Below are 27,979 nucleotides of genomic sequence, written 5' to 3'. Positions count from 1 at the left end.
CCAAACATGGTGTGGGAGGAAGGAGGTGGACCCCAAACCCCCCCAGGAGAAGGAACCATGACCCCAAATGTGGCGTGGGAGGAAGGAGGTGGACCCCAAACCCCCCCAGGAGCAGCCCCGGGGCCGGGAGCTGCCCCGGGGGAGCCCAGGGGTACCTGTAGGAAGCGGATGAGGTAGCACAGCACCATCTTGTTGATCCTGGGCAGCGAGTGGACGACGGCGACGGCCGCCTCGGGGTTCTCGTAGTGGGTGATGCACTGCTCGTAGAACTCGTGGGGGATCAGCGGCTCCTCCAGCTCCCGGTACCACAGCTTCAGCAGGGAGGCTGCGAGGACAGGGGGAGGGGGTGGGACACATGGAGGAGCTCCAACCCCGCTGGGAAATCCTCCTGGACACCAACAGATCCCCAGGGGATCAGGGGATCAGGAGACAGTAGGATCAGGGGATCAGGAGGATCAGGGGATCAGGGGGATCAGGAGACAGTAGGATCACGGGATCAGGGGATCAGGGGAATCAGGGGATTGGGGATTGGGGATCAGGGGGACTGGAGGATCAGGGGATCAGGGGGATCAGGGGATCAGGGGATCAGGGGATTTGGTATCAGAGGGATTGGGGATGAGGGGATGAGGGGGATCAGGGGATCAGGGGGATGAGGGAGATCAGGGGATTGGGGATTGGGGATCAGGGGGACTGGAGGATTGGGGGATCAGGGGGATCAGGGGATCAGGGGATTTGGTATCAGGGGGATTGGGGATGAGGGGGATCAGGGGATTGAGGATCAGGGGATGAGGGGATCAGGGGGATCAGGGGATGAGGGGATCAGGGGATCAGGGGGATTGGGGGACAGTAGGATCAGGGGGATCAGGAGGATCAGGGGATGAGGGGATCAGGGGATCAGGGGGATCAGGGGATTGGGGATCAGGGGATCGGGGGATCAGGGGACAGGAGGATCAGGGGGACAGGAGGATCAAGGGATCAGGGGATTGGGGATCAGGGGGGTCAGGGGATGAGGGGGATCGGGGGATCAGGGGACAGGGGACAGGAGGATCAGGGGATCAGGGGATTGGGGATCAGGGGATTGGGGATCAGGGGATTGGGGGACAGGAGGATCAGGGGATGGATCAGGGGATCAGGGGATGGATCAAGGGATCAGGGGATGAGGGAGATCAGAGGGATCAGGGGATCAGAGGACAGGAGGATCAGGGGGATCAGGGGATCAGTGGATTGGGGGGATCAGGGGATCAGGGGACAGGAGGATCAGAGGGATCAGGGGATCAGGGAGATCAGTGGATTGGGGGGATCAGGGAATTGGGGATCAGGGGATGAGGGGATGAGGGGATGAGGGGATCAGAGGACAGGAGGATCAGAGGGATCAGGGGATCAGGGGGATCAGTGGATTGGGGGGATCAGGGGATTGGGGATGAGGGGATGAGGGGATCAGAGGACAGGAGGATCAGCGGGATCAGAGGACAGGAGGATCAGAGGGATCAGGGGCTCCTCCAGCTCCTGCAAGCGGGAGGGTCAACAAGGGCCCAGTGGTTTCCCCAGGGAGGTCGGGAAGGAGCAGATGTGGGACGTGGGACACCCCGGGGGGGGATCCCGAGTCCCTGCCATCCCCCCGGGGTCCTACTGGGAACGTGGGGGTCCTACCGGGAACATGGGGGTCCTACTGGGAATGTGGGGGTCCTACTGGGAACGTGGGGGTCCTACTGGGAACGTGGGGGTCCTACCAGGAATGTGGGGGTCCTACTGGGAACGTGGGGGTCCTACTGGGAAAATGGGGGTCCTACTGGGAATGTGAGGGTCCTACTGGGAACGTGGGGGTCCTACTGGGAACGTGGGGGTCCTACCGGGAACATGGGGGTCCTACTGGGAATGTGAGGGTCCTACCGGGAATGTGGGGGTCCTACTGGGAATGTGAGGATCCTACTGGGAATGTGGGGGTCCTACTGGGAAAATGGGGGTCCTACTGGGAATGTGGGGGTCCTACCGGGAACATGGGGGTCCTACTGGGAATGTGGGGGTCCTACCGGGAACGTGGGGGTCCTACTGGGAACGTGGGGGTTCTACTGGGAATGTGGGGGTCCTACTGGGAACGTGGGGATCCTACTGGGAACGTGGGGGTCCTACCGGGAACATGGGGGTCCTACTGGGAATGTGAGGGTCCTACTGGGAACGTGGGGGTCCTACCAGGAATGTGGGGGTCCTACTGGGAATGTGGGGGTCCTACTGGGAATGTGGGGGTCCTACCGGGAATGTGGGGGTCCTACTGGGAACGTGGGGGTCCTACTGGGAATGTGGGGGTCCTACCGGGAACATGGGGGTCCTGCCAGGAATGTGGGGGTCTTACCGGGAATGTGGGGGTCCTACTGGGAATGTGAGGATCCTACTGGGAATGTGGGGGTCCTACTGGGAAAATGGGGGTCCTACCGGGAACGTGGGGGTCCTACTGGGCACGTGGGGGTCCTACCGGGAACGTGGGGGTCCTACTGGGCACGTGGGGGTCCTACTGGGCACGTGGGGGTCCTACCAGGAATGTTGGGGTCCTACTGGGAATGTGGGGATCCTACTGGGAATGTGGGGGTCCTACCGGGAAAATGGGGGTCCTACTGGGAATGTGGGGGTCCTACCGGGAACATGGGGGTCCTGCCAGGAATGTGGGGGTCTTACCGGGAATGTGGGGGTCCTACTGGGAATGTGAGGATCCTACTGGGAATGTGGGGGTCCTACTGGGAAAATGGGGGTCCTACCGGGAACGTGGGGGTCCTACTGGGCACGTGGGGGTCCTACCGGGAACGTGGGGGTCCTACTGGGCACGTGGGGGTCCTACTGGGCACGTGGGGGTCCTACCAGGAATGTTGGGGTCCTACTGGGAATGTGGGGGTCCTACCAGGAATGTGGGGGTCCTACTGGGAATGTGGGGGTCCTACCGGGAAAATGGGGGTCCTACTGGGAATGTGGGGATCCTACTGGGAACGTGGGGGTCCTACTGGGAATGTGGGGGTCCTACTGGGAACGTGAGGGTCCTACTGGGAATGTGGGGGTCCTACTGGGAATGTGGGGGTCTTACCAGGAACGTGGGGGTCCTACCGGGAATGTGGGGGTCCTACTGGGAAAATGGGGGTCCTACCGGGAACGTGGGGGTCCTACTGGGAAAATGGGGGTCCTACCGGGAACGTGGGGGTCCTACTGGGAACATGGGGGTCCTACTGGGAATGTGGGGGTCCTACTGGGATCGTGGGGGTCCTACTGGGAACGTGGGGGTTCTACTGGGAACGTGGGGGTCCTACTGGGAACATGGGGGTCCTACTGGGAATGTGGGGGTCCTACTGGGAATGTGGGGGTCCTACTGGGAACGTGGGGGTCCTACTGGGAATGTGGGGGTCTTACCGGGAACGTGGGGGTCCTCCAAGCCCGTTGGGATCTTCCACTGGTCCACCTGCAGCTTGAGGGCGTTGACCTCGTCGATGTCCCCGGGGACCCTGCGGGGGGACAGAGGTTGGTGCCCGCCCGGGAGGGGGGGACACGCCCGCTCAGCACCTTTGGGTGCTCGGGGGGAGCCCGGAGGGGACTCCTGGAGCCGTTTTGGGAGCGGGGGGAGGCCACCAAAGCCCTTGATGAGAAGCCACCGTGGCCTCGGAGCGAGGAGAAGTTGGGGGGATGAGGAGAAGTTGGGGGGACGTGGAGAAGTTGGGGGGATGAGGAGAAGTTGAGGGGACGAGGAGAAGTTGGGGGGACGTGGCTTCCACCACGAGGAGCCACCACCTTGGTGGTGATTGCCACCACCTTGGGGTCACCCAGTGGGGGAGAAGGACACACGGAAGGAGGAAGACACCCCAAAACGAGCTGATTTGTGGCTTCCCCCACGAGAAGCTCCAGGTTGCCACCGGAGTCACCCACAGGAGGAGAAAGACACCCCAAGGACACAGGGAAGGGGGTGGCTGCCCCATGACAAGGTCACTCGTGGCTTCCACCAGGAGAAGCTCCAGGTTGCCACTGGAGTCACCCAATGGAGGAGAGGGACATCCCTGGGGACAAATGGAAGGGGGAAGCCACCCCATGACGAGGTCACTTGCGGCTTCCACCACGAGAAGCTCCAGGTTGCCACCACCTCGGGGTCACCCAGTGGAGGAGAAGGACACGTGGAACGGGGGGGTTGCCCTATAATGGGGTGATTCGTGGCTTCCACCACGAGAAGCTCCAGGTTGCCACCACCTCGGGGTCACCCAGTGGAGGAGAAGGATACAGGGAAGGAGGAAAACACCCCAAAATGAGGTGATTTGTGGCTTCCGCCACGAGAAGCTCCAGGTTGCCACTGGAGTCATCCAATGGAGGAAAAGGACATCCCTGGGGACAAATGGAAGGGAGAAAACACCCCAAAATGAGGTGATTTGTGGCTTCCTCCACAAGAAGCTCCAGGTTGCCACCACCTTGGGGTCACCCAATGGAGGAGGACACAGGGAAGGAGGAAAACACCCCAAAATGAGGTGATTTGTGGCTTCCACCAAGAGAAGCTCTGGGTTGCCACCACGTTGAGATCACCCAGTGGGGGAGAAGGACACGTGGAACGGGGGGGTTGCCCTATAACGGGGTGATTCGTGGCTTCCACCACGAGAAGCTCCAGGTTGCCACCACCTCGAGATCACCCACCGGAGAAGGACACAGGGAAGGAGGAAAACACCCCAAAATGAGGTGATTTGTGGCTTCTGCCATGAGAAGCTCCAGGTTGCCACCACCTTGGGGTCACCCACCGGAGAAGGACACACGGAAAGAGGAAAACACCCCAAAATGAGCTGGTTTGTGGCTTCCCCCCCGAGAAGCTGCGGGTCAGCACCGCCCTGAGGACTCCCCACGGCCGTGGGGCGGCTTTACCTGAAGATGCCCTCGGTCTGGTCCCCGTTGAGCGCCAGGACCTCCTCGGAGAGGCGGGTCTGCACCCAGGGCAGCTGCCGGTCGGGGTAGCGCTCCTTCTGCATGGCCACGATGTCCTGCAGGGAGCTGCCGAACATGGAGGGGTTGAACACGGCGTTCTTGGCGTGGCGGATCTCCTCGATGTTCGGCTTCTTCAGGCCCTGCCGGAGACACGGGAGGTCACCGGCGCCGCCGGGAGCTCCGGAGGGTCCTCCTCGATCCCAACCACCCTCCCCTCCGGCTGAGCTCCACGAGGGATCCATCCACGGATGGATCTGGTGGAGCTGGGTGAGGTCTCCAGCTCAGAGCCCGGTGGGTTCCACCACCCACCCACCCACCACCTTGATCTGGGAGCAGATCCAGCCCTTGGGATGGTCCCGATGAACCTTGGTGGGTCCATGGCCATGCTGGAGGATCTACACCGGTGGATTGTCCAAGAGGCTTTGGGATTCTTCTGGAAAGCTCAGCACTGGTGGGTTCCACCATCCATCCACCATCTTTATCTGGGAGCAGATCCAGCCCTGGGGATGATCCCGATGGACCTTGGTGGGACCTCCACACTGGAGGATCTACACCGGTGGACTGTCCAGGAGGAGGAGCCACGGCTTTGGGATTCTTCTGGAAAGCTCAGCACTGGTGGGTTCCACCATCCACCATCTCGATCTGGAAGCAGATCCAGCCCTGGGGATGATCCTGATGGTGGGTCCATGGCCACACTGGAGGATCTACACCAGTGGATTGTCCAGGAGGAGGAGCCACGGCTTTGGGATTCTTCTGGAAAGCTCAGCACTGGTGGGTTCCACCACCTCGATCTGGAAGCAGATCCAGCCCTGGGGATGATCCCGATGGATTTTGGTGGGACCTCCACACTGGAGGATCTACACCGTTGGATTGCCCAGGAGGAGCAGCCACGGCTTTGGGATTCTTCTGGAAAGCTCAGCACTGGTGGGTTCCACCATCCACCATCTCGATCTGGGAGCAGATCCAGCGCTGGGGATGATCCCAATGGACCTTGGTGGGTCCGTGGCCACGCTGGAGGATCTACACCGGTGGATTGCCCAGGAGGAGGAGCCACGGCTTTGGGATTCTTCTGGAAAGCTCAGCACCGGCGCTGCGGTTGGATCGGCGCCGGATCCGGTGATCCTGAATTATTCCAGATCTGTGGGATCTCCTTCCGGTCACGGGAGGACACTGGGGTTGTCCCCGGCACGCAGCAGGGTGGGAGTGGTCACGGCAAGGTGTGGGATGGGGGGAATGGAGGATGGACAGAGCAGCCCCGGGGGCGGTGGGACGTGGGACAGAGGGACCCAGTGGATGTGGGGGTGGTGGGGTGGGAGAGGTCCCCAAAAGACCCCCAGGTAGTTCTCAGATCTTCAGAAGGTCTTCCAGAAAGTTTCCAGAAGGTTCCCAGAAGGTCTCCAGAAGGTCCTGAGAAAGCTTCCAGAAGGTCTCCAGAAAATCTCCAGAAAGTTCCCCAGAAGGTCCCTGGAAGGTCTTCAGGAGTTTCCCGGGCGGTTCCCAGAAAATCTCCAGAGGGTCGTTAGAAAGCTTCCAGAATGTTCCCAGGAGATCCCCCGATGGTCGTTAGAAGGTGCCCAGAAGGTCTCCAGAAGGTCCCCAGAACAACTCCAGGTCTCCAGAAGATTCCCAGAGTTCTCCAGAAGGTCTCCAGAAGATTCCCAGAGTTCTCCAGAAGGTCTCCAGAACAACTCCGGGTCTCCAGAAGATTCCCAAAGTTCTCCAGAAGGTCTCCAGAACAACTCCTGGTCTCCAGAAGATTCCCAGAGTTCTCCAGAAGGTCTCCAACCGCTCCGGACGATCCTCCCCGTGACTCCTCCCCGAACTCCCCACCCCTTTTCCACTTTCCCCCCCCCTCCTCCCCCACCAGCCCCTCCCCAGCCCAGTGGTCCCGGCGGGGGGTGACCCCCCCTGGAAGGGGGTGTCCACCCTCTCCAAGGGTTTTCCAAGCCCATCCCGTGGGTTGGTACCTTCTTGGCCCCGGTCAGAGCCGCCTTCTGGAGCTTGTTGTAGCAGTACTTGGCGTAAGTGCTGATGGCCACCCCTGCAAGAGAACATCGGGGGGGGTGGGACGTCCCCTCCGGGCCCTGGAGGGGCTCCTGTCCCCTCCTTGTCTCCCCCCACCCCCGGATGTCCATCCCCATCCCCATTCCCGGGGGGTCTGAGGAGGACGAGGTCCCCCCTCGGATCCTTCCCCCTCCCGAGGGCCTCGGAGGAGCCGCCCGACGCGGAGTCCCGGAGCCCCCTCGGCTCCGTGGGGGCCTCAGCCAGGGGTGTCCCGGGTTTTGAGGGGGGTCACCACTTCCATTGTCACCTCCCCCCCCCCAACACCATCCATCTCCTGCCGATCCCACCGATCCCACCCTCATCCCCCTCCTCATCCACCCCCTCCTCCTGACGGCCTTCAACGAGGAGATGAGACCTCAACCCCTTCCCAGAAGGAGACCTGGGGACCTGGTGGCACCTTCTGGACCTTTCCATATTCCTGGGACCTGGTGGCACCTTCTGGACCATTCCATAGTTCTGGGGAACCTGGTGGAACCTTCTGGACCTTTCCATAGTCCTGGGGACCTCACAGAACCTTCTGGACCATTCCATAGTTCTGGGGAACCTGGTGGCACCTTCTGGACCTTTCCATAGTCCTGGGGACCTCACAGAACCTTCTGGACCATTCCATAGTTCTGGGGAACCTGGTGGAACCTTCTGGACCTTTCCATAGTCCTGGGGACCTCATGGAACCCTCTGGACCATTCCATAGCCCTGGGAACCTGGTGGAACCTTCTGGACCTTTCCCACAGCCTTAGGGACCTCACGGAACCTTCTGGACCATTCCATAGTCCTGGGGACCTCACAGAACCTTCTGGACCATTCCCACAGCCCTGGGGACCTGGTGGAACCTTCTGGACCATTCCCACAGCCCTGGGGACCTCACAGAACCTTCTGGACCATTCCCACAGCCCTGGGACCTGGTGGAACCTTCTGGACCTTTCCCACAACCTTAGGGACCTCACGGAACCTTCTGGACCATTCCCACAGCCCTGGGGACCTCACGGAACCTTCTGGACCCTTCCCACAGCCCTGGGGACCTCACAGAACCTTCTGGACCATTCCCACAGCCCTGGGGACCTCACAGAACCTTCTGGACCTTTCCCACAGCCCTGGGGACCTGACAGAACCTTCTGGACCATTCCACAGCCCTGGGGACCTCAGAGAACCTTCTGGACCATTCCACAGCCCTGGGGACCTCATGGAACCCTCTGGACCATTCCATAGTCCTGGGGACCTCACGGAACCTTCTGGACCATTCCACAGCCCTGGGGACCTGCTGGCACCTTCTGGACCTTTCCCACAGCCCTGGGGACCTCACGGAACCTTCTGGACCATTCCCACAGTCCTGGGGACCTCACGGAACCTTCTGGACCATTCCCACAGCCTTAGGGACCTCACGGAACCTTCTGGACCGTTCCACAGCCCTAGGGACCTGGTGGCACCTTCTGGACCTTTCCATAGTCCTGGGACCTGGTGGAACCTTCTGGACCATTCCCACAGCCCTGGGGACCTCATGGAACCTTCCGGACCATTCCCACAGCCCTGGGGACCTCATGGAACGTTCTGGACCATTCCACAGCCCTGGGACCTGGTGGAACCTTCTGGACCTTTCCATAGTCCTGGGACCTGGTGGAACCTTCTGGACCATTCCCACAGCCTTAGGGACCTCATGGAACCTTCCGGACCATTCCCACAGCCCTGGGGACCTCATGGAACCTTCTGGACCATTCCCACAGCCCTGGGACCTGGTGGAACCTTCTGGACCTTTCCCACAGCCCTGGGGACCTCACGGAACCCTCTGGACCTTTCCCACAGCCCTGGGGACCTCATGGAACCTTCTGGACCTTTCCATAGTCCTGGGGACCTCACGGAACCCTCTGGACCTTTCCCACAGCCCTGGGGACCTCATGGAACCTTCTGGACCATTCCCACAGGTTCCTCCACTTGGATTCCCTTGGATGCTCCCAAAGCCCTTCCTTGGGCGATCCCACCAACTCCGTTGAGGTTCCTCAACTCGGATTCCCTTGGATCCATCTGGGATCCGGCTCTGGAATTCCCACAACCCCCCCAAAGCCAGAGGGATGCTGGGAAAGGGGGGGATCCCACCGGGGACACCTCGGGGTCACGCGGCGTCGGGAAAGCCGCCGGGTTCCGAGGGCGTCGGATTCATTAAATCATGCAAATTTAATTTGCCGGGTTAATTCTGATTAAATTTGTGGGTTTATATTAGATATGACATGTAAAATAATATATAATGTTATATATATTATCTGCATTAAAAAATATATATAACATATCTTTATTGATTATATTATATATACAATATAATATAATATAAAATAAATTATATTGTATAACATATAATTTTGTAATTATATATATTATATATTATATATTATATATTATATATACTAAATTAAATTATCTATTATATAATATGCAATATATAATATATATTATATATTATATATAATATATATAATTATATTACATTATGTATAATATATTATATATATTATAATATATATAATACATAATATATATAATATATATGATAATATATATAATATATTATACATAATGTGATATAATTATATTATAAAACATATAATTTTGTAATTATATATATTATATATAATATAATAACTTATATTATCTATTATATAATTTATAATATATATTATAATATATATCATGTATAATATATAATGTATTACATATATTTTATATATTATACTGTATATATTAAAATATATACAATATATAATATATATAATATATTATATATTATAATATATGTTATAGATAATATATATAATATATATTATAATATATAATATATTATACATAATATAATGTAATAAATTATATTATAAAACATAATTTTGTAATTATATATAATATATTATATATAATATATTAATTATATTACTTACTTTGGCATTCTTATAAATATTATAAACATTTATAATATTTCTAATATTTTCCACCTGTATATTACATTAATTATGTATTAAATATGTGTATTTATAAATGAGATCTGCTATAGATAAATATATAAAAGTTAATGATGTTGGATTATATAGTTAATTTATGGAATACAGACTGTGTTATAAGTTATATAAATATATATATTCTAATGCTACATATAAATATATTACTGTAAATAATTAGAAAGCCAGATGTTGGAAATAGAGGTATTATAAATATCTATATTAAATATATATATCTATATATTTATATGTGACATTATATACGACTTGTGAGCAATAAAACTGTTCTGATATGTAAATATAAATTATATAGAGAGGTGCAGATATGAGATGTCTGATAAGTGCAATTATGGAATTTTTATATAGATAAAATATGTATGTGTGCAATTAGAGATGAGAAAAATAATATGTAATATAGTATAATGCAATATAATGTAATAGAAGATAAAATATAGAATGTAATGTCATAATATAAATAATATATATATTGCAAGTATATATATATATACTTGCAATAATATATATATATATAATATATATATTGTAATATATATAACGCAGTAGAATATCATATAGAATATATAACATAATGGAATGTAATATAATATAAATAATATATATAATGTAATGTAATATAATGTAATATAATGCAGTATAATATTATTTAAAAATCTATAATATAATGTAATTAATGTAATATAATGTAATATATAATGTAATGTAATATAATGTAGTATATCATATAATCTACATATTATTTTATAAATATTATAAATTATATATATTATAGTAATATATTTATTTATTATATATATTATATTATATATTTATTTATTTATTATATATATTATTTATAATGATATATATAATATATAATGTAATATAATATAAATAATATAAGTAATGTAATGTATTATAATGTAATATAATGCAGTATACCAAATAAATAAGATAATGTAATATAAATTGTATATAATATAATGTAATGTAATGTAATATCATGTAGTATAAAATATAGTATATAATGTAATATAATATAAATAGTATATATAATGTAATGCGTTATAATGTAATATAATAAAAATAATATATATAAAGTAATGTAATGTATTATAATGTGATATAATGCAGTAAAAAATATAAATAATGTATAATGTAATATAAATTATATATGTAATATAATGTAATGTATTATGTGATATAATGCAGTATATCATATAAATAATATAATGTAATATAATACGTAATATAATGTAATATAATATGATAATGTATATATATAATATATATATAGTGTGATATAATGTAATATGATCAATTAATTGATTAATTAATGAGCCCTCTGCTCCCATCGTCCCCCTGCATTGGGATCAATGACATTGACAGGAATCCCACCCAGGTATTGAATTGATTAATTAATTAATTGATTAATTATTGAGCCCTCTGCTCCCATCCTCCCCCCTTTGGGATCAATTGACAGGAATCCCACCCAGGTATTGAATTGATTGATTAATTAATTGATTAATTATTGAGCCCTCTGCTCCCATCCTCCCCCCTTTGGGATCAATTGACAGGAATCCCACCCAGATATTGAATTGATTGATTAATTAATTGATTAATTATTGAGCTCCCATCATCCCCCCGGATTGGGATCAATGACATTGACAGGAATCCCACCCAAGTATTGAATTAATTGATTAATTAATTGATTAATTATTGAGCTCCCATCATCCCCCCGGATTGGGATCAATGACACATTGACAGGAATCCCACCCCTATTGATCCCGGCAGGTCCCCTATTGATCCTGGGGTCCCCTATTGATCCGGGGGTCCCCTATTGATCCCGGGAGTCTGGTATTGATCCCAGGGCCCCCTATTGATCCCGGGAGGTCCCCTATTGATCTGGGGGTCCCCTATTGATCCCGGGGGTCCCCTATTGATCCCGGGAGTCTGGTATTGATCCCAGGGCCCCCTATTGATCCCGGGAGGTCCCCTATTGATCTGGGGGTCCCCTATTGATCCCGGGGGTCCCCTATTGATCCCGGAGTCCCCTATTGATCCCGGCAGGTCCCACACTGATCCCGGGGTCCCCTATTGATCTGGGTAGATCCCACACTGATCTCAGGGTCCCCTATTGATCCCGGAGTCCCCTATTGATCTGGGCAGGTCCCACACTGATCCTGGGGTCCCCTATTGATCCCGGGGGTCCCCTATTGATCCCGGCAGATCCCACATTGATCTGGGGGTCTTCTATTGATCCGGGGGTCCCTTATTGATCCCAGGAGTTTGGTATTGATCCCGGGGTCCCCTATTGATCCTGGCAGGTCCCACACTGATCCTGGAGTCCCCTATTGATCCCAGAAGGTCCCATATTGATCCCGGGGGTCCCCTATTGATCCTGGCAGGTCCCACACTGATCCCGGGGTCCCCTATTGATTCTGGGGTCCCCTATTGATCCCAGCAGGTCCCCTATTGATCCGGGGGTTCCCTACTGATCCCAGCAAGTCCCACACTGATCCCATGGTCCCCTATTGATCCCGGCAGTCTGCTATTGATCCGGGGGATCCCAATTGATCTGGGGGGTCCTGACTTGATCCAACAGCTCCCAATCGATCCAGGGGCTCCCACATTGATCCAAGGGGCCCGGGATTGATCCAGGAGATCCACATGGATCAGCGGGGTCCCAGATTGATCCAGGGGATCCTGATTGATCTGGGGGGTCCCCTATTGATCCAGGGGATCCCACACTGATCTGGGGGGTCCCAAATTGATCCAGGGGATCCTGATTGATCTGGGGGGTCCCAGATTGATCCAGGGGATCCCAATTGATCTGGAGGGTCCCAGATTTGGAGGGATCCTGCACTGATCTGAGGGGTCCTGGGGTTGATCCAGGGGATCCCAATTGATCAGGAGGGGGGTCCCAGGATTGATCCAGAGGGTCCTGGATTTGGGGGATCCCATGTTATTGCGAAGAGTCCTGTATTGATCCGGGGGGTCCCAGATTGATCCAGGGTTCCCACATCGATCCGGGGGGGTCCCAGATTGATTGGGGGGGTCTGGAATCAATCCCAGGGGTCTGGAGAGATGCAGGAGACCTCACATTGAATTGGGGGGTCCCCTATTGATCCAGGGGATTGGTATTGATCCAGGGGATTGGTATTGATCCAGGGGATCCCACATTGGTCCGGGGCATCCCACATTGAGTCGGGGGGCCCGGATCAAGCCAGGGGATCCCAGATTAATCGGGGGGGTCCGTATTAATCCAGGGGGGCTGGTATTGATCTGGGGGATCCCACATTGGGCCAGAGGATCCCACATTGAGCCAGGGGATCCCATATTGATCTGGGGGATCCCACATTGAGCCAGGGTCCCAGATCGAACCAGGGGATCCCAGATTAATCAGGGGGGTTCTGTATTAACCTGAGGAGGTTAGTATTGATCCAGGGGATCCCATATTGATCCAGAGGATCCCACATTGATCCAGGGGATCCCACATTAATCCTTGGGATCCCACATTGAGCCAGGGGATCCCAGATTAATCTGGGGGGTTCTGTATTAACCCGAGGGGGTTGGTATTGATCCAGAGGATCCCACATTGATCCAGAGGATCCCACATTGATCCAGGGGATCCCACATTGATCCAGAGGATCCCACATTGATCCAGGGGATCCCACATTGATCCAGGGGGACCTGGATCAAGCCAGGGGATCCCAGATTAATCTGGGGGGTTCTGTACTAATCCGGGGGGTTAGTATTGATCCAGGGGATCCCATATTGATCTGGAGGATCCCACACTGATCCAGGGGATCCCACATTGATCTGGAGGATCCCACACTGATCCAGGGGATCCCATATTGGTCTGGAGGATCCCACATCGATCCAGGGGATCCCCAAACTGGAGGGATCGCAGGCTTTGGGCTATCCCAGATTTTCAGGTGATCCCAGCTGGATCCAGGGGATCCCAATTGATCTGGGGGGGTGAAGGGTCGTTCCGGGGTTTCCCAGGATTGATCCAGGGGGGGTCCCGGCTTTGGGGTGCTCCCAGATTTTGGGGGGTCCCTACCATGGCGCTCCTCGATTTGGGGCTTGGGTTTCTTTCGCAATTTGGGTTTCTTCTGATTGGTCCTTTCCAGGAGGTGACGGATGTGCCGCGTCACTGGGGAGAAACACACGGAGGGGGGCCGGGAACATGGAATGTGAGGCTGGAAAAGGAACTCGGTGGGAGGGAACAACGGGGGGAGGGGGAGGGAGATCATGGAAGAAAAATAAAGGGATGGAAAAAAAAATAAAAAATAAAAATAAAAAACTAAATAAAAAAATGAAAATTAAAACCGAAAATAAAAACCGAAAATGAAACGAAGTAAAAAAAATTAAATAAAATCAAATTAAAACCAGAAAAATAAATTAAAATTAAAGCGGGAAATAAAAAAAAATTAAAGGAAATCGAAATAAAAATTAAATGAAATTACAACGAGGGATCTAGAAATAAAAGGGAATTGAAATTAAAAGTAAAAACTAAGGGCAAAATAAAGAAAAATAAAAATGCCAAAAGGAAAGCGAGTTCGAATTAAAAATAAAAACTAAGGAAAAGATTTAAAAATAAAAAAATCGAAGAAAACTGAAAATTAAAAGAATAAAATAAAACTAAAACGAAAATAAAAACCAAAGGGAAGCGACAATGGGATGCAAATACAAACAAATTCTATGCAAATGAAGATGCAAATTAAAATCAACGTAACGATGAAACCAATCAATGACGACACAAAACCAACGAAAACACCTGAAAATAAAACAACGAAACTCAAAACGACAAAAACTCGGGACCAAACCCAGGGGGCGACACTGATTGGACAGGAGGGGTTGGGGGGCGGAGCCTCTTCCGGGGGAGCTCCGGGTGTTGAATCCGGTGGGAAATGAGTCGGACACCTCGGAAGGGCGGGACATCTCCTCGGGGGGTGGGAGAAGTTTCAGGAACTCGCTCACGTCCATCCCGCGGCAACGGCGTCCGAGCTCGTTCCCTGTCGGAGCCCACGTCGGATTTCCCGGCAGGAGGAGGGCGGGAAAAGCCCCCACTGGGGGTGGGTCTTGGACGAGCTCCTCACCCGCCGTTCCAAGGAGAAACTCAACGGATGGGAAAGGAACCAAAGTGGAACAAAGAACCGGGCCGGGGCGTCGCGGAATCGTGGGATGGGTTGGGTTGGGTTGGAAGGGACCTTAAAGCTCATCTTGTTCCACCCCCTGCCATGGGCAGGGACACCTTCCACTAGACCAGGTCGCTCCTAAACCCCATCCAACATGGCCTCGGACACTTCCAAGGGCGGGGCGGTCACGGACGCCGCCGGGCCGTGGTTTTCTCACTTACCTTTCGTGTCATTCACCGGGTCCATGTGCCGGTAAATGTATCCTTCTAGGTAGGAGTGGAATTTGGGAGTGGGGGGGAAAAAGGCCAAGCAGATGGCCATGAGCTCCCAGCCCCGGGCCAGGCTCTCGTAACGGAAGTTCTCGGTGGTCTGCCGGCACAGCTGGATGTAGAGCTCGTCTCGCAGCCCCTGCACGCTCCAGCCCTTGGTGGCGATCTCCAGGGCCACGTTGAGCTGGTCCGTCTTGGCCCGCCGGTCGCCCATGTACATCTGGATGAGCTTGAAGATCTCGCACGCCTCCTTCTTGACGTTGCGGTCGTTGGTCATGATCATGGGTTTCTTGATGGACTCGCTGCTCCAGGCCAACATGTTGGCGATGGAGACCTTGCGGCGGAAGAGCCCTTGGGTGTGCTTGTTGAAGTGCTTGGAGGCCCAGTTCTCAATGTCCGTCTCCGAGGAGGGTTTGCGCAGGTTGAAGGTGGGGAAGACGCAGCTGGCGCTCGGCATCATGTTCCTGGTCTGGCGGCTGCTCTCGAACTGGGCGCAGGCACCGAGGTCCTCGGACTGCGGGACGACACCGCGTGAGGGAGCGTTACTCGGGGAAGGGCGGGGATGGTGGAGAGCCACTGAGAGAGTGGGCAACCGAGCGGGCAACTGAGCAACCAACCAACCAACCGAGCGGGCAACTGAGCAACCAACCAACCAACCGAGCGGCCAACTGAGCGACCAACCAACCAACCGAGCGGCCAACTGACTGAGCGACCAACTGAGCAACCAACCAATCAACCGAGCGGCCAACTGACTGAGCGACCAACTGAGCAACCAACCAACCAACCAACTGAGCAACCAACCAACCAACCAAGCGACCAACTGACTGAGCGACCAACTGACTGCGCAACCAACTGAGCAACCAACTGAGCAACCAACCAATCGACCAACCAATCAACCAACCAACTGAGCAACCAACTGAGCAACCAACCAACTGAGCAACCAACTGAGCAACCAACCAACTAAGCAACCAACTGAGCAACCAACCAATCGACCAACTGAGCAACCAACCAACCAACCAACTGAGCAACCAACTGAGCAACCAACCAAGCAACCAACTGAGCAACCAATCAATCGACCAACCGAGCAACCAACCAACCAACCAACTAACTGAGTGACCAACCAACTGAGCAACCAACCAATCAACCAACTGGGCAACCGAGCAACCAACAAAGTGACAACCAACCAACCAATCAACCAACTGAGCAACCAACTGAGCAACCAACCAACTGAGCAACCAACCAATCAACCAACTGAGCAACCAACAAAGTGATAACCCACCAACCAATCAACTGATCAACCAACCCATCAACCAACCAGCCAACCCATCAACCAACCAACCAGCCAACCCATCAACCAACCAACCAACAAACCAACCCACCCACTAACCAACCAGCCAACCCACCAACCCACTAACCAACCAAACAACCAGTCAACCAACCAACCAGCCAACCCACCAACTCACCAACCCACCAACTCACCAACCCACCAACCAATCAACCAACCAACCAACCAACCAACCAAGCAAGCAGCCAACCCACCAATTCACCAACTCACCAACCCCCCCAACCCCCCCCAGGCAAGCAGCCGTTGCAGCATTCAGAGGTCGCCTCCCACTCACCCCCAAAGCCACGTCCTCTCCCAGGAGCTGCTCCTCAATCCCACCACGGCCAAGTGGAGCTGCCTGGTGCCGGCAGCCAAGACGTGTCGTGGCACCGATGGGCAGCAGGAAGGTGGGATAAACGAGGCCCCCCAAAGCCGCCGTGCTGGACTCTCCTCGCTCCCGGCACCTCGGCCGGTGGAGTCACGGAGAGAAGCAACGCGGTGGAAGGAACGTGGCTTTGGGTTCCACCCATCCTTCAGACACACCCACCTGTAACCAGTCCCCCAGGAAACCCCCTCTGCCCAAAATCACCTGCCAAGGGGGTTGTCCAGCGGCCGCAGGAGGAGGCCGGAGGCTCCTCCAAGCCGTGAGGAACACGGATGTTCCTTCCTTACGTCCCGTGTGCCGACGGACACGAAGGGCCCGGGATTTACCCAGCCAGGAAGGGCCCCTGCAGACCAGTGTCCTCCTCCTACTGGAACCAGTACAGCCTGTGGCCATCCCCCCAGGAGGGGGTGGGACACCCAAAGAGCTGCTGACCAGCACAGAGGAAGCAAACAAGGACAACTGGGATGGACAATCCGTGGTCCTGGTGGCTTCAGGTGGCTTCATCCTCTGGGATGAAGTGGATGGAGTGGAACGTCTGGGAACGGGCAGCTGAGAGCCCCGGGAAGCAGTTCCTGGAATGCTGGTGCGGTTGGGGCTCTTTCATCCCAGGGTTTTGAGGTGCCACCTTGGCAAGGACCAACTTCCTCGTGGGACAATATTGCCAAGCCCCAACTTTGAGGGCCAAGCACCAGGTTGGTAACAACCAGCTCTGAGGGTCCATTTTGCCAAGGACCAACTTCTCTGAGGGACCAGGTCAGTAAAGACCAGCTTTGAGGGACCACCTTGCCAAACCCCAACTTTGAGGGACCACCTTGCCAAGCCCCAACTTTGAGGGACCACCTTGCCAAGGACCGACTTCCTTGTGGGACCACCTTGGCAAGGACCAGTTTTGAGGGGCCACCTTGGCAACTTCCAGGGACCAGGTTAATAAAGACCAACTTTGAGGGGCCACCTTGGCAACTTCTTTGAGGGACCAGGTTAGTAAAGACCAGCTTTGAGGGACCACCTTGCCAAGCCCCAACTTTGAGAGACCACCTTGCTAAGTCCCAGCTTTGAGGGGCCACCTCGGCAACTTCTTAGAGGGACCAGGTTAGTAAAGACCAGCTTTGAGGGGCCACCCAACCAAGGACCAAATTCTTTGAAGGACCAGGTTCGTAAACACCGGCTTGGAGGGACCACCCAACCAAGGGCCTCCTCCCTTGAGGGACAGGCGGTGCGTCCCCCGGCCCCGTTCCCGGCGGGCGTTACCTGGGACGGGTGCAGGTAGGGCTCGGGAGAGGCCAGGTTGGTCTGGACGGAGACGCTCTTCTCCAGCAGGATCTGGGGGAAGCCCAGCTTCTCGAAGGTGTTCCTCTTCCAGTGCTTGTTCTCCTGCTGCGCCAGCGCCTCGTCCTCGCTGAAGGCCCTCACCACCGGGCCCGGCATGGGCAGGGGGAGGGCGCCGTCGCTCTCGTAGCCGGACCCGTCCTTTTGGGAATCCCAGCTGCTCCTCTGCTTCATGTGGTAGTGGGCCTGCTGCGCCTCCCACGCCAGGCGGGCCTGCGCCAGGAAGGGCTCCGGGAAGCCCCGTCCCGCCTCCGCCTCGGCCGCCTTGCTCTCCGTCCGGTTCATGGGCGAGCGGTTGGGCCCCGGCGCGGCTCGCTCGTCCCCCGGCAGCTGCTCCCCCAGCACCTCCCTGTCCCCGGGGCCGTCGGCGGCCGAGGCGTTGGGCTCGTGGGCCACCGAAGGCTTCCGGCTTTTCCTCTTCCTGGTGGAGGGCGAGTAGCCGGTGGAGGACAAGGTGTCCTGCTGGCTGGACCACGACATGGAGTCCTCGCCCGGGGCCGCCGGGCCGGGGCAGAAGTCGGGCCCCTCCATGCTGCTGTAATCGCCGGATTTGACGTCCAGGCGCTGGTCCCGCACCAGGCAGGGGCTGTGCTGCAGCGAGTAGGAGCCCCCGATGGGGTTGGGGGAGTACTTGTGCCTCAGGCCCGCCTTCATCTTGGGGCTGGAGCCCGACTGCTCCACGTAGACGAGCTGGCGCACGTACTCCTTGCCGGCGGGGCTGTACTCCAGGCTCATGAAGCGGTCGGGGGGGCACTTCTGCTTGGTGAGCACCAGCTGCTGGTAGGGCGAGTTGGAGCCTTGCTTGGGCGACTGCAGGAAGGGGTGCGGCTTCCGCACCGGCGACTTCTGGGGCGAGCCGGCCTTGTAGCCGCCGCCGCCGCCGGCCTCGTACTGCATGTCCACGGGGGGCTCGTCGTAGATGGGGGCCTGGTACTCCATGGGGGGCTCCTCGTAGAGCGGCGGCTCGTAGGCGTAGCGCGGCGACGACGGCTGCGACTCGGCCGAGTGCTTGCGGTGCTGCTGCGCCTGCAGCGGGGAGCAGAAGGGGTCCCCCCGGCCCAGCAGCGGGGAGCAGCTCCCCGACAGCTCGGCCCTCTTCAGGAAGGGCGACGCCTTCCTCTCCGGGAAGAACACGGAGCCGTCGGCGTCCGAGGAGGAGAAGGTCTGCAGGCTGGGGGACTGCTGGCCGCCGGAGGGGCGGCGGGAGCGCGGCCCCGCCTGGGACTCGGGGGCGAAGCCGTTGCCCTGGTGCAGGAGGAAGCTCGGCTCCCGGTCCGTCACCTTGATCAGCATCCGCTCCTTGGTGCCGGCGTTCCATCGCAGGGACGACGTCCTGCGGGGGGGGGAGGAGGCCACAGCGGGGTCAGAATTCCCGGGATTCCCGCTCCTGAACATTCCCAGACCACGGAAGAACCCAAAGGGTGGACGTTCCCGAGCAACCCGAGCCTCTCCCATCGGGGGTGTCAATGGTGGAGACACGAGGGCGCTGCCCCCATCCCAAAATTGGTGGCACCATCCCACAGACCCCAGGAATTCCCACAGGATGCCCAGGCTGGAAAGCCAAGCATTCCTTGGGGGTGGAAAACACCACAGCGGGGTCAGAATTCCCTGGATTCCCGCTCCTGAACCTTCCCAGACCACGGAAGAACCCAAAGGATGGACATTCCCAACCACTCCAAGAGTGAAGAGGATGCCGGTGATGGAGACACGAGGGCACTGCCCCCATCCCAAAATTGGTGGCACCATCCCACAGACCCCAGGAATTCCTGCAGGATGCCCAGGCTGGAAAGCCAAGCCCCCCTTTGGGATGGAAAACACCACAGCGGGGTCAGAATTCCCGGGATTCCTGCTCCTGAACCTCCCAGACCACGGAAGAACCCAAAGGGTGGAAGTTCCCAAGCAACCCGAGCCTCTCCCATCAGGGGTCTCAATGGTGGAGACACGAGGGCGCCGCCACCATCCCAAAATTGGTGGCACCATCCCACAGACCCCAGGAATTCCCGCAGGATCCCAGGCTGGAAAGCCAAGCCCCCCTTTGGGATGGAAAACACCACAGCGGGGTCAGAATTCCCGGGATTCCCGCTCCTGAACCCACCAGACCACGGAAGAACCCAAAGGGTGGACGTTCCCAACCACCCCAAGGGTGAAGAGGATGCCGGTGACGGAGACACGAGGGCACTGCCCCCATCCCAAAATTGGTGGCACCATCCCACAGACCCCAGGAATTCCCACAGGATGCCCAGGCTGGAAAGCCAAGCATTCCTTGGGGGTGGAAAACATCACAGCAGGGGTCAGAATTCCCTGGATTCCCGCTCCTGAACCTCCCAGACCACGGAAGAACCCAAAGGGTGGACGTTCCCAACCACCCCAAGAGTGAAGAGGATGCCGGTGATGGAGACACGAGGGCACTGCCCCCATCCCAAAATTGGTGGCACCATCCCACAGACCCCAGGAATTCCCGCAGGATGCCCAGGCTGGAAAGCCAAGCATTCCTTGGGGGTGGAAAACATCACAGGGGGGTCAGAATTCCCGGGATTCCCGCTCCTGAACCTCCCAGACCACGGAAGAACCCAAAGGGTGGACGTTCCCAACCACCCCAAGAGTGAAGAGGATGCTGGTGATGGAGACACGAGGGCGCCGCCACCATCCCAAAATTGGTGGCACCATCCCACAGACCCCAGGAATTCCCGCAGGATCCCAGGCTGGAAAGCCAAGCATTCCTTGGGGGTGGACAACATCACAGCGGGGTCAGAATTCCCGGGATTCCCGCTCCTGAACCTCCCAGACCATGGAAAAACCCAAAGGATGGACGTTCCCAACCACCCCAAGAGCGAAGAGGACGCCGGTGACGGAGACACGAGGGCGCTGCCACCATCCCAAAACCATCCCACGGCACTTCCCGGCTCCTCCAGACCCCGGGAATTCCCGCAGGATGCCCAGGCTGGAAAGCCAAGCCCCGCCAAGCAATGACACCCCCTTGGACACCCCTTGGACACCTCCGGAGGTGCCAGCCCCGAATGTCCCCTCCCCGCTCGTGTCTCGGAGCTCCCGGAGCCGACGGAGCGACCGCGGAGACGGGACAGAGATTTGGGACAAGTCCACGGAGACCTGGACACGCGGGAACTGATCCCACCACGGTTCCCAGCTGGGATTTCCCACCCCGTGCCCGACTCCATCTCTCCCACTTCTTGCTTGCCCCTTCCTCACCCCCTCCCTCCAGCCCCTTCCCGGGGTTTATCCCCCCCTCCACATCCCAGAGAGCTGGGAATGTTCAGCTGGAGAAGGGGAAGGATCCAGGGAGACCTTGGAGCCCCTTCCAGGGCCTGAAGGGGCTCCGGGAGAGCTGGAGAGGGACTGGGGACAAGGGCTGGAGGGACAGACACAGGGAATGGCTTCCCAGGGTTAGGGGGGATATTGGGAAGGGATTCCTGGCTGGGAGGGGCTGGGATGGAATTCCCAGAGGAGCCGTGGCTGCCCCTGGATCCCTGGGAGTGTCCCAGGGCAGGTTGGATCCTCCTCGGATGGTGGGAATGCTGGAGGATGGAACAGGAGGATCCTCCAGGTCCCTTCCAACCCCGACCATTCCGAGGCCGGGCGGGACGGAATTCCCGGCGCAGCCGGAAGTGGGGGTTGGATAAACGGGGTCGTTCATTCCCGAGACGCCGAGGCCGGAGCCAGAAACGGGGAAGCCACAACCCCAGGGAGGAATCCACGTTCCCCCCATGTGGAATTCAACCCCCTCCCAAATCCAGGGGTTTAATTCCCGGATTCGCCGCTTCCGTTGACATTCCAGGGGCATCCGGCGGCAGCGGCCACGGATAAAAACCCCTCCCCGCCCCGGGAACAGCAAATCAGCTCATCCAGGCCCGGTTTTCAACCCCAAACAATTAAATAACAGGGAACAATATTCCCAAACACCCAAAAAGCCTCGTTCCGGAACAAACGGGATTTTTCCGCCCTCGAAAAAGCCCTTTTTTGGTCCTTAAATGGATCCAGGGAATCCCGAGGGGCGTCGGGGAGGAGACGGAGCCCCGGCCACGCTCCTGGCACGGCCAGGAATTCCCAGTATTCCCGGGATTTCTGGCTTGGGATGGGGTCGTCCCTGTTATTTGCTTCCCTCGTGGAGAATGGAAAGTGTTTTTTCCCTCTCCGTGAATTTCCAGGAAAACCACTTCCCAAATCCCTCCGGAAAAAAAAAATCCCTTTCTTCCCAAATTGGAAAATTCTCGTTCCCGTGGATTTAGGGGCTGGATTTTTCTCCATGTGCTCCTTAAACCCCCTTCCCTGCTCCGACACCCCCTCCCTGAGCTTCTCCCGACCTTTGGAATGTCAAGGATGGAGAAATTCCGGGAGCGTTCCCGGCTCCGGGAATTCCTTTGCTTCCAGCTGTTTTTTCCTGGAGAGACGCGGCCCCCGAGGCAGGTAAACCCCACCCCCCCTCATTTACATATAATTACCATAATTAAACAGCCTCGAAACACCCTAAAAACAGTCGAGGAAAATCGGGAATGTTGATATTCCCGAGTCGAGGGGCCGGACCAAGGGAACAAATCCCAGGTTTAATCCCAGTTATTTTCACGGCACTTCCCAGGTTTTTCGGGGAATGACTCGTTCCCAAAGCAGGTTTAAAACCCCAAGAACATTCCCAAAACCCCCCCCCAAACCCCACAGATTCCAAGATCTTCCCGTTTAAAGCCGGGATCAAAGCGGGGGTTTTCGGGGAAAAAAAAGCTGGAATTGGAATGATTCACCCAACTCCTGTTTTCCAAAGTCTTGGATGTGTCGGGATCTACTGCCAGTGGAAAAGCAAAGGACATTTGGAACCCCCGGAGCCTCCTTCCCACCCCAATTCCCACCGTTTTTTCCCCTCACCTTCCTCTCCCGGTCGCGGGAATCGGGAGCGGCTCCCTCCACATCCCGGCGCCTTTTCCAGGGTTAAACCGGGATGGGGAAGGAGGGATGAAGCCCGTCCTCCCCCCCCTCCCCTCCCCTCCCCTCCCCTCCCAGCTGGGCACCGCCGGCACAGCCGGCGCATCCCGCTGGGAATTCCGGCCTTGGAAAAACTCCCTGTCCCTGGAACGGCGCCCGGGAGCTGCTCCGGCAGGGGGGGGAATCAATCCCGGGAAAAAAAAGCAGGGAAAAAAAAAAGGGGGAGCGGCAGAGCCGGCCAGGAGCTGCCCGTGATCCGGCCGGAATTTTCCAGCTTGGAAAACTCTCCTGGGGACGGAACCGCGGCCTCCGGAATCCAAACCCCGGCACAGAGCTGGGGTTTATCCCGATTTACAGATAAATTAAACAACGGGGAAAACGGGATAAAATCCCAAATCCCTGAGATCGCTCCTCGTCTCCCTGAAATTCCCAGAATTCGGAGCACAGGAATCTCCCGGGGGTTCAGGCTGCGCCTGGAATTTTAAATTCCTGCTTGTTCCTCGCGGATTTTCCGGGATTCGGGGCCCTCACGACCCTTCCGGGATCTCTCCGACCCTTATTCTGTGCTTCCAATCCCTCTTCCCGTCTTTCCACGCCTGGGAATCCCACGTCCTCCTTGGAATTCGACCTCGGGATCCGGTCGAAGCCGATTCCCAGTAAAAAACCACCGGGAATGAGGTGAAATCCGGGCAATAAAAGGGATCCCCGGGGGAGAAACGTCCCAACATTTGGATGTTTGGATCAAGTTTTCCAAGCCCTCAGGTGGTTTTTGGGGATAAATCCGGGCTGGGAATGGTCGGGATGGGGCCGGATGGAGCCGAGCCGTGATTTCCCGGCCTGGATCCACGGATCTCCCTCACTCCTGGGATGGGCTGAGGCATCTTTCCCACGGGAAAGCCCGGAGGAACCGGGATTTGTTGGGATCGGGAGGAGCTGGGTTGGCCTTGCCGCCCGTATCCCAGGACATCCTGCTGGGATAACGGGGGGATTTGGCTCCGGATGGGGCGGGAGAACAACTCCAAACCCCGCCGAGCTCTTCCCATCCCCACCCAGGGCTCTGCTCTGGCCGGGATCACCCATCCGTGGGGAAACCAGGGAGGAACCAGGGAGGAGAAACCATGGAGGAACGGTGGAGAAAACATGGAGAGACCATGGAATAACCATGGAGGAATCATGGAGGAACCATGGAGGAACCATGGAGAGACCATGGAATAACCATGGAGGAACCAAGGAGGAACTGTGGAGAAACTTTGGAGAGACCATGGAGGAACCACGGAGGAGAAACCACAGAGGAACTGTGGAGAAACCATGGAGGAATCATGGAATAACCATGGAGGAACCATGGAGAAACCAAGGAGAAACCATGGAGAAACCATGGAGGAACTGTGGATGAACTGTGGAGAAACCATGGGGAAACCATGGAGGAACCATGGAGGAACCATGGAATAACCATGGAGGAACTGTGGAGAAACCATGGAGAGATCATGGAGGAACTGTGGAGAAACCAAGGAGGAATCATGGGGAAATCATGGAGGAACCATGGAGGAACCATGGAGGAACCAAGGAGGAATCATGGAGGAGAAACCATGGAGGAACTGTGGAGAAACCATGGAGGAATCATGGAATAACCATGGAGGAACCATGGAGAAACCAAGGAGAGACCATGGAGAAACCATGGAGGAACCATGAAGGAACTGTGGAGAAACCATGGGAGAACCATGGAGAAACCATGGAGGAACTGTGGATGAACTGTGGAGGAACCATGGAGAAACCAAGGAGGAGTCATGGAGGAACTGTGGAGAAACCATGGAGGAATAATGGAGAAACCATGGAGGAATCATGGAGGAACCATGGAATAACCATGGAGGAATCATGGAGAAACTATGGAGGAGAAACCATGGAGGAACCATGGAGGAACCATGGAGAGACCATGGAATAACCATGGAGGAATCATGGAGAAACCATGGAGAAACCATGGAGGAATCATGGAGGAACCATGGAATAACCATGGAGGAATCATGGAGAAACCATGGAGGAGAAACCATGGAGGAACCATGGAGGAACTGTAGAGAAACCATGGAGGAATCATGGAGAAACCATGGAGAAACCAAGGAGGAACCATGGAGGAATAATGGAGAAACCATGGAGGAATCATGGAGGAACCGTGGAGGAACTGTGGTGAAACCATGGAGGAATCATGGGGAAACTATGGAGGAACTGTGGAGGAACCATGGAGAGACCATGGAGGAACTGCGGAGGAACTGTGGAGAAACCATGGGGAAACCAAGGAGGAACCATGGAGGAACTGTGGAGAGACCATGGAATAACCATGGAGGAATCATGGAGAAACTATGGAGGAGAAACCATGGAGGAACCATGGAGGAACTGTGGAGAAACCATGGAGGAACTGTGGAGAGAGCATGGAATAACCATGGAGGAATCATGGAGAAACCATGGAGTAATCATGGAGGAGAAACCATGGAGGAACTGTGGAGAGACCATGGAATAACCAAGGAGGAACCAAGGAGGAACTGTGGAGAAGGCCCAGCTCTCCCACCCGTGGGGCGACATTCCCGCTGTTCCTGCCTCCTGCTGAACACCAACTTTTGGGATCCCAAGGACCATCCCATGGATCCATCACCAACTTTTGGGATCCCAAGGACCATCCCATGGATCCAACACCAACTTTTGGGATCCCAAGGACCATCCAAGGGATCCAACACCAACTTTTGGGATCCCAAGGACCATCCAAGGGATCCAACACCAACGGTGGGATCCCAAGGACCATCCAATGGATCCAACACCAACTTTTGGGATCCCAAGGACCATCCCAGGGATCCAACACCAACTTTTGGGATCCCAAGGACCATCCAATGGATCCAACACCAACAGTGGGATCCCAAGGACCACCCAATGGATCCAACACCAACTTTTGGGATCCCAAGGACCATCTGATGGATCCAACACCAACGGTGGGATCCCAAGGACCATCCCATGGATCCAACACCAACTTTTGGGATCCCAAGGACCATCCCATGGATCCAACACCAACAGTGGGATCCCAAGGACCATCCAATGGATCCATCACCAACAGTGGGATCCCAAGGACCACCCAATGGATCCAACACCAACTTTTGGGATCCCAAGGACCATCCAATGGATCCAACACCAACTTTTGGGATCCCAAGGACCATCCCAGGGATCCAACACCAACTTTTGGGATCCCAAGGACCATCCAATGGATCCAACACAACCCACGGGGTGTCCTGGCACAGGAACACCATTTTTGGCCTTGCTGGGGGAATTCCGGAGCCGTGGGAACGCTCCAAACCCTCAGCCCGTCCCCGGTGACGTCGAAACTTTGGATCCCACGAAGCTCCTCCGCGCCCGATCCCGTTCTCCTACTAGAATATTCCCGAGGGATTAAACCTCTCCAAAGCCAACTTTGGGTGTTGTTGTTGTTGTTTTTTTAAATTTCCCTAATTTTTTTATCCCCAAAGGAGAAGGTGGAACCCTCAGGGGTCGTCCAACCCCTCGTCTCCGGGAGGAGCTTCCAGCTCCAGGCCCTCGACACCGAATTCCGATGGGAAATTCCTCTCCCGTTCCTGTTCCCGCGGCTGAATCGGGATGAGAGGGAGGCAACGAGACTTCCCATCCCTCCCCATCCCATTCCAGCCGGGTTTTTTGGGAGAAGCAGGACCCTGAGACAGAGCTGAGACGACGGATCCGCCCGCTCTCCGACCGGGGGTGGTGGAAAGCTCCGGAAGTTCTGGAGGCCACGAATCCACGGCGAAAGGATTTTATGGGATGTGGAGGGTGAGGAAACACCACGAAGATCTTGGAAAAGGGTTCCTGAGGAGTCCTGGGCTGGGACAAGGACCTTCCCACCCACCAACGTCCTCGGGAACACACCAGGAGGGGGCATGAGGGCCACGCGATCCATCCGGGAAGCCGAGGTGGGAACGGAGTCGGATTCCCGGGAGCCGTTCCGAGCTTCTCTCCCAAAAAAGAGCCTCTTTTCCAAGATCCAAATGTCACCGGAGCGAGAGGGGAGCTTTGCTTCCCAGCGGGAGGAGGGAATTCTGGGAAGGGAGCCCAGGGAGCCGCCGGGAGGAAGGACAAGGAGACCGGCAGTGACATTTCCCGGAATAGCAGGGAATCCACAGGGGATCCGCCCACAGGGAACCCGCCCCCGGGGGGGGCTCCAAAAATGGTGATTTTCGGCTCCTGTTTATCCCAGATGGAATTTCACAGCCCCCGGAGCTCAGCCCCCTCCGCATTCCCAGCACCCTCTGGGATCTCCAGCCCGGATCATCCGTCCCTGACAGGACACAGGGAACGGCTTCCCGCTGCCGGAGGGCGGGGATAGGTGGGATACGGGGAAGGAATTCCTGCCAGGGGCGGTGGGGAGGGACCGGGGTGGAATTCCCAGAGAAGCCGTGGCTGCCCCATCCCTGGGAGCGTCCAAGGCCAGGCTGGAGCGACCTGGGACAGTGGGAGGTGTGGAATCATGGAATGATGGAATGATCAATGTGGGAAAATCCCTCTGAGCCCAACGAGTCCACCCCCGCCCCCCCCAGCACTGCCAAGGCCACCCCGGAGCCTTTCCCACTTGGAAGTCTGGAAGCAGACGG

General features: G+C 54.9%; 1 protein-coding gene and 1 long non-coding RNA gene across 4 annotated transcripts in view; both read right to left on the bottom strand.

Annotated features, from left to right (window-relative positions):
* ARHGAP39 (Rho GTPase activating protein 39) overlaps positions 1–27,979 on the bottom strand; it is a 97,543-nt gene that overhangs the window by 5,650 nt on the left and 63,914 nt on the right. Inside the window, exons 4-10 of one of the 2 annotated variants that reach the window (XM_064678357.1) lie at positions 18,339–19,749; positions 15,334–15,895; positions 14,035–14,127; positions 6,900–6,973; positions 4,873–5,072; positions 3,391–3,482; positions 156–325 (exon numbers count right to left, since the gene is read on the bottom strand). In XM_064678357.1, the coding sequence (XP_064534427.1) occupies positions 156–325; positions 3,391–3,482; positions 4,873–5,072; positions 6,900–6,973; positions 14,035–14,127; positions 15,334–15,895; positions 18,339–19,749 (2,602 nt within the window). The remainder of the gene's footprint in view (positions 1–155; positions 326–3,390; positions 3,483–4,872; positions 5,073–6,899; positions 6,974–14,034; positions 14,128–15,333; positions 15,896–18,338; positions 19,750–27,979) is intronic. The other variant, XM_064678269.1, reaches the window with a different exon arrangement.
* LOC135402437 (uncharacterized) lies at positions 7,125–8,906 on the bottom strand. 2 transcript variants are annotated; one of them, XR_010425138.1, is made up of 3 exons: positions 7,738–8,906; positions 7,481–7,579; positions 7,125–7,402 (listed from the first exon to the last, which is right to left on the bottom strand). It is a non-coding gene; the product is annotated as an uncharacterized LOC135402437 (long non-coding RNA). The 2 variants fall into 2 exon arrangements; XR_010425127.1 differs by having other exon boundaries at positions 7,481–8,528; positions 8,567–8,906.

The sequence above is a fragment of the Pseudopipra pipra genome, chromosome 1 (assembly GCF_036250125.1).
Source record: "Pseudopipra pipra isolate bDixPip1 chromosome 1, bDixPip1.hap1, whole genome shotgun sequence".
NCBI classification, from domain to species: domain Eukaryota; kingdom Metazoa; phylum Chordata; class Aves; order Passeriformes; family Pipridae; genus Pseudopipra; species Pseudopipra pipra.
The sequence above is the reverse complement of the archived record's forward strand: the minus strand, read 5'-3'. Positions and strand labels throughout refer to the sequence as shown.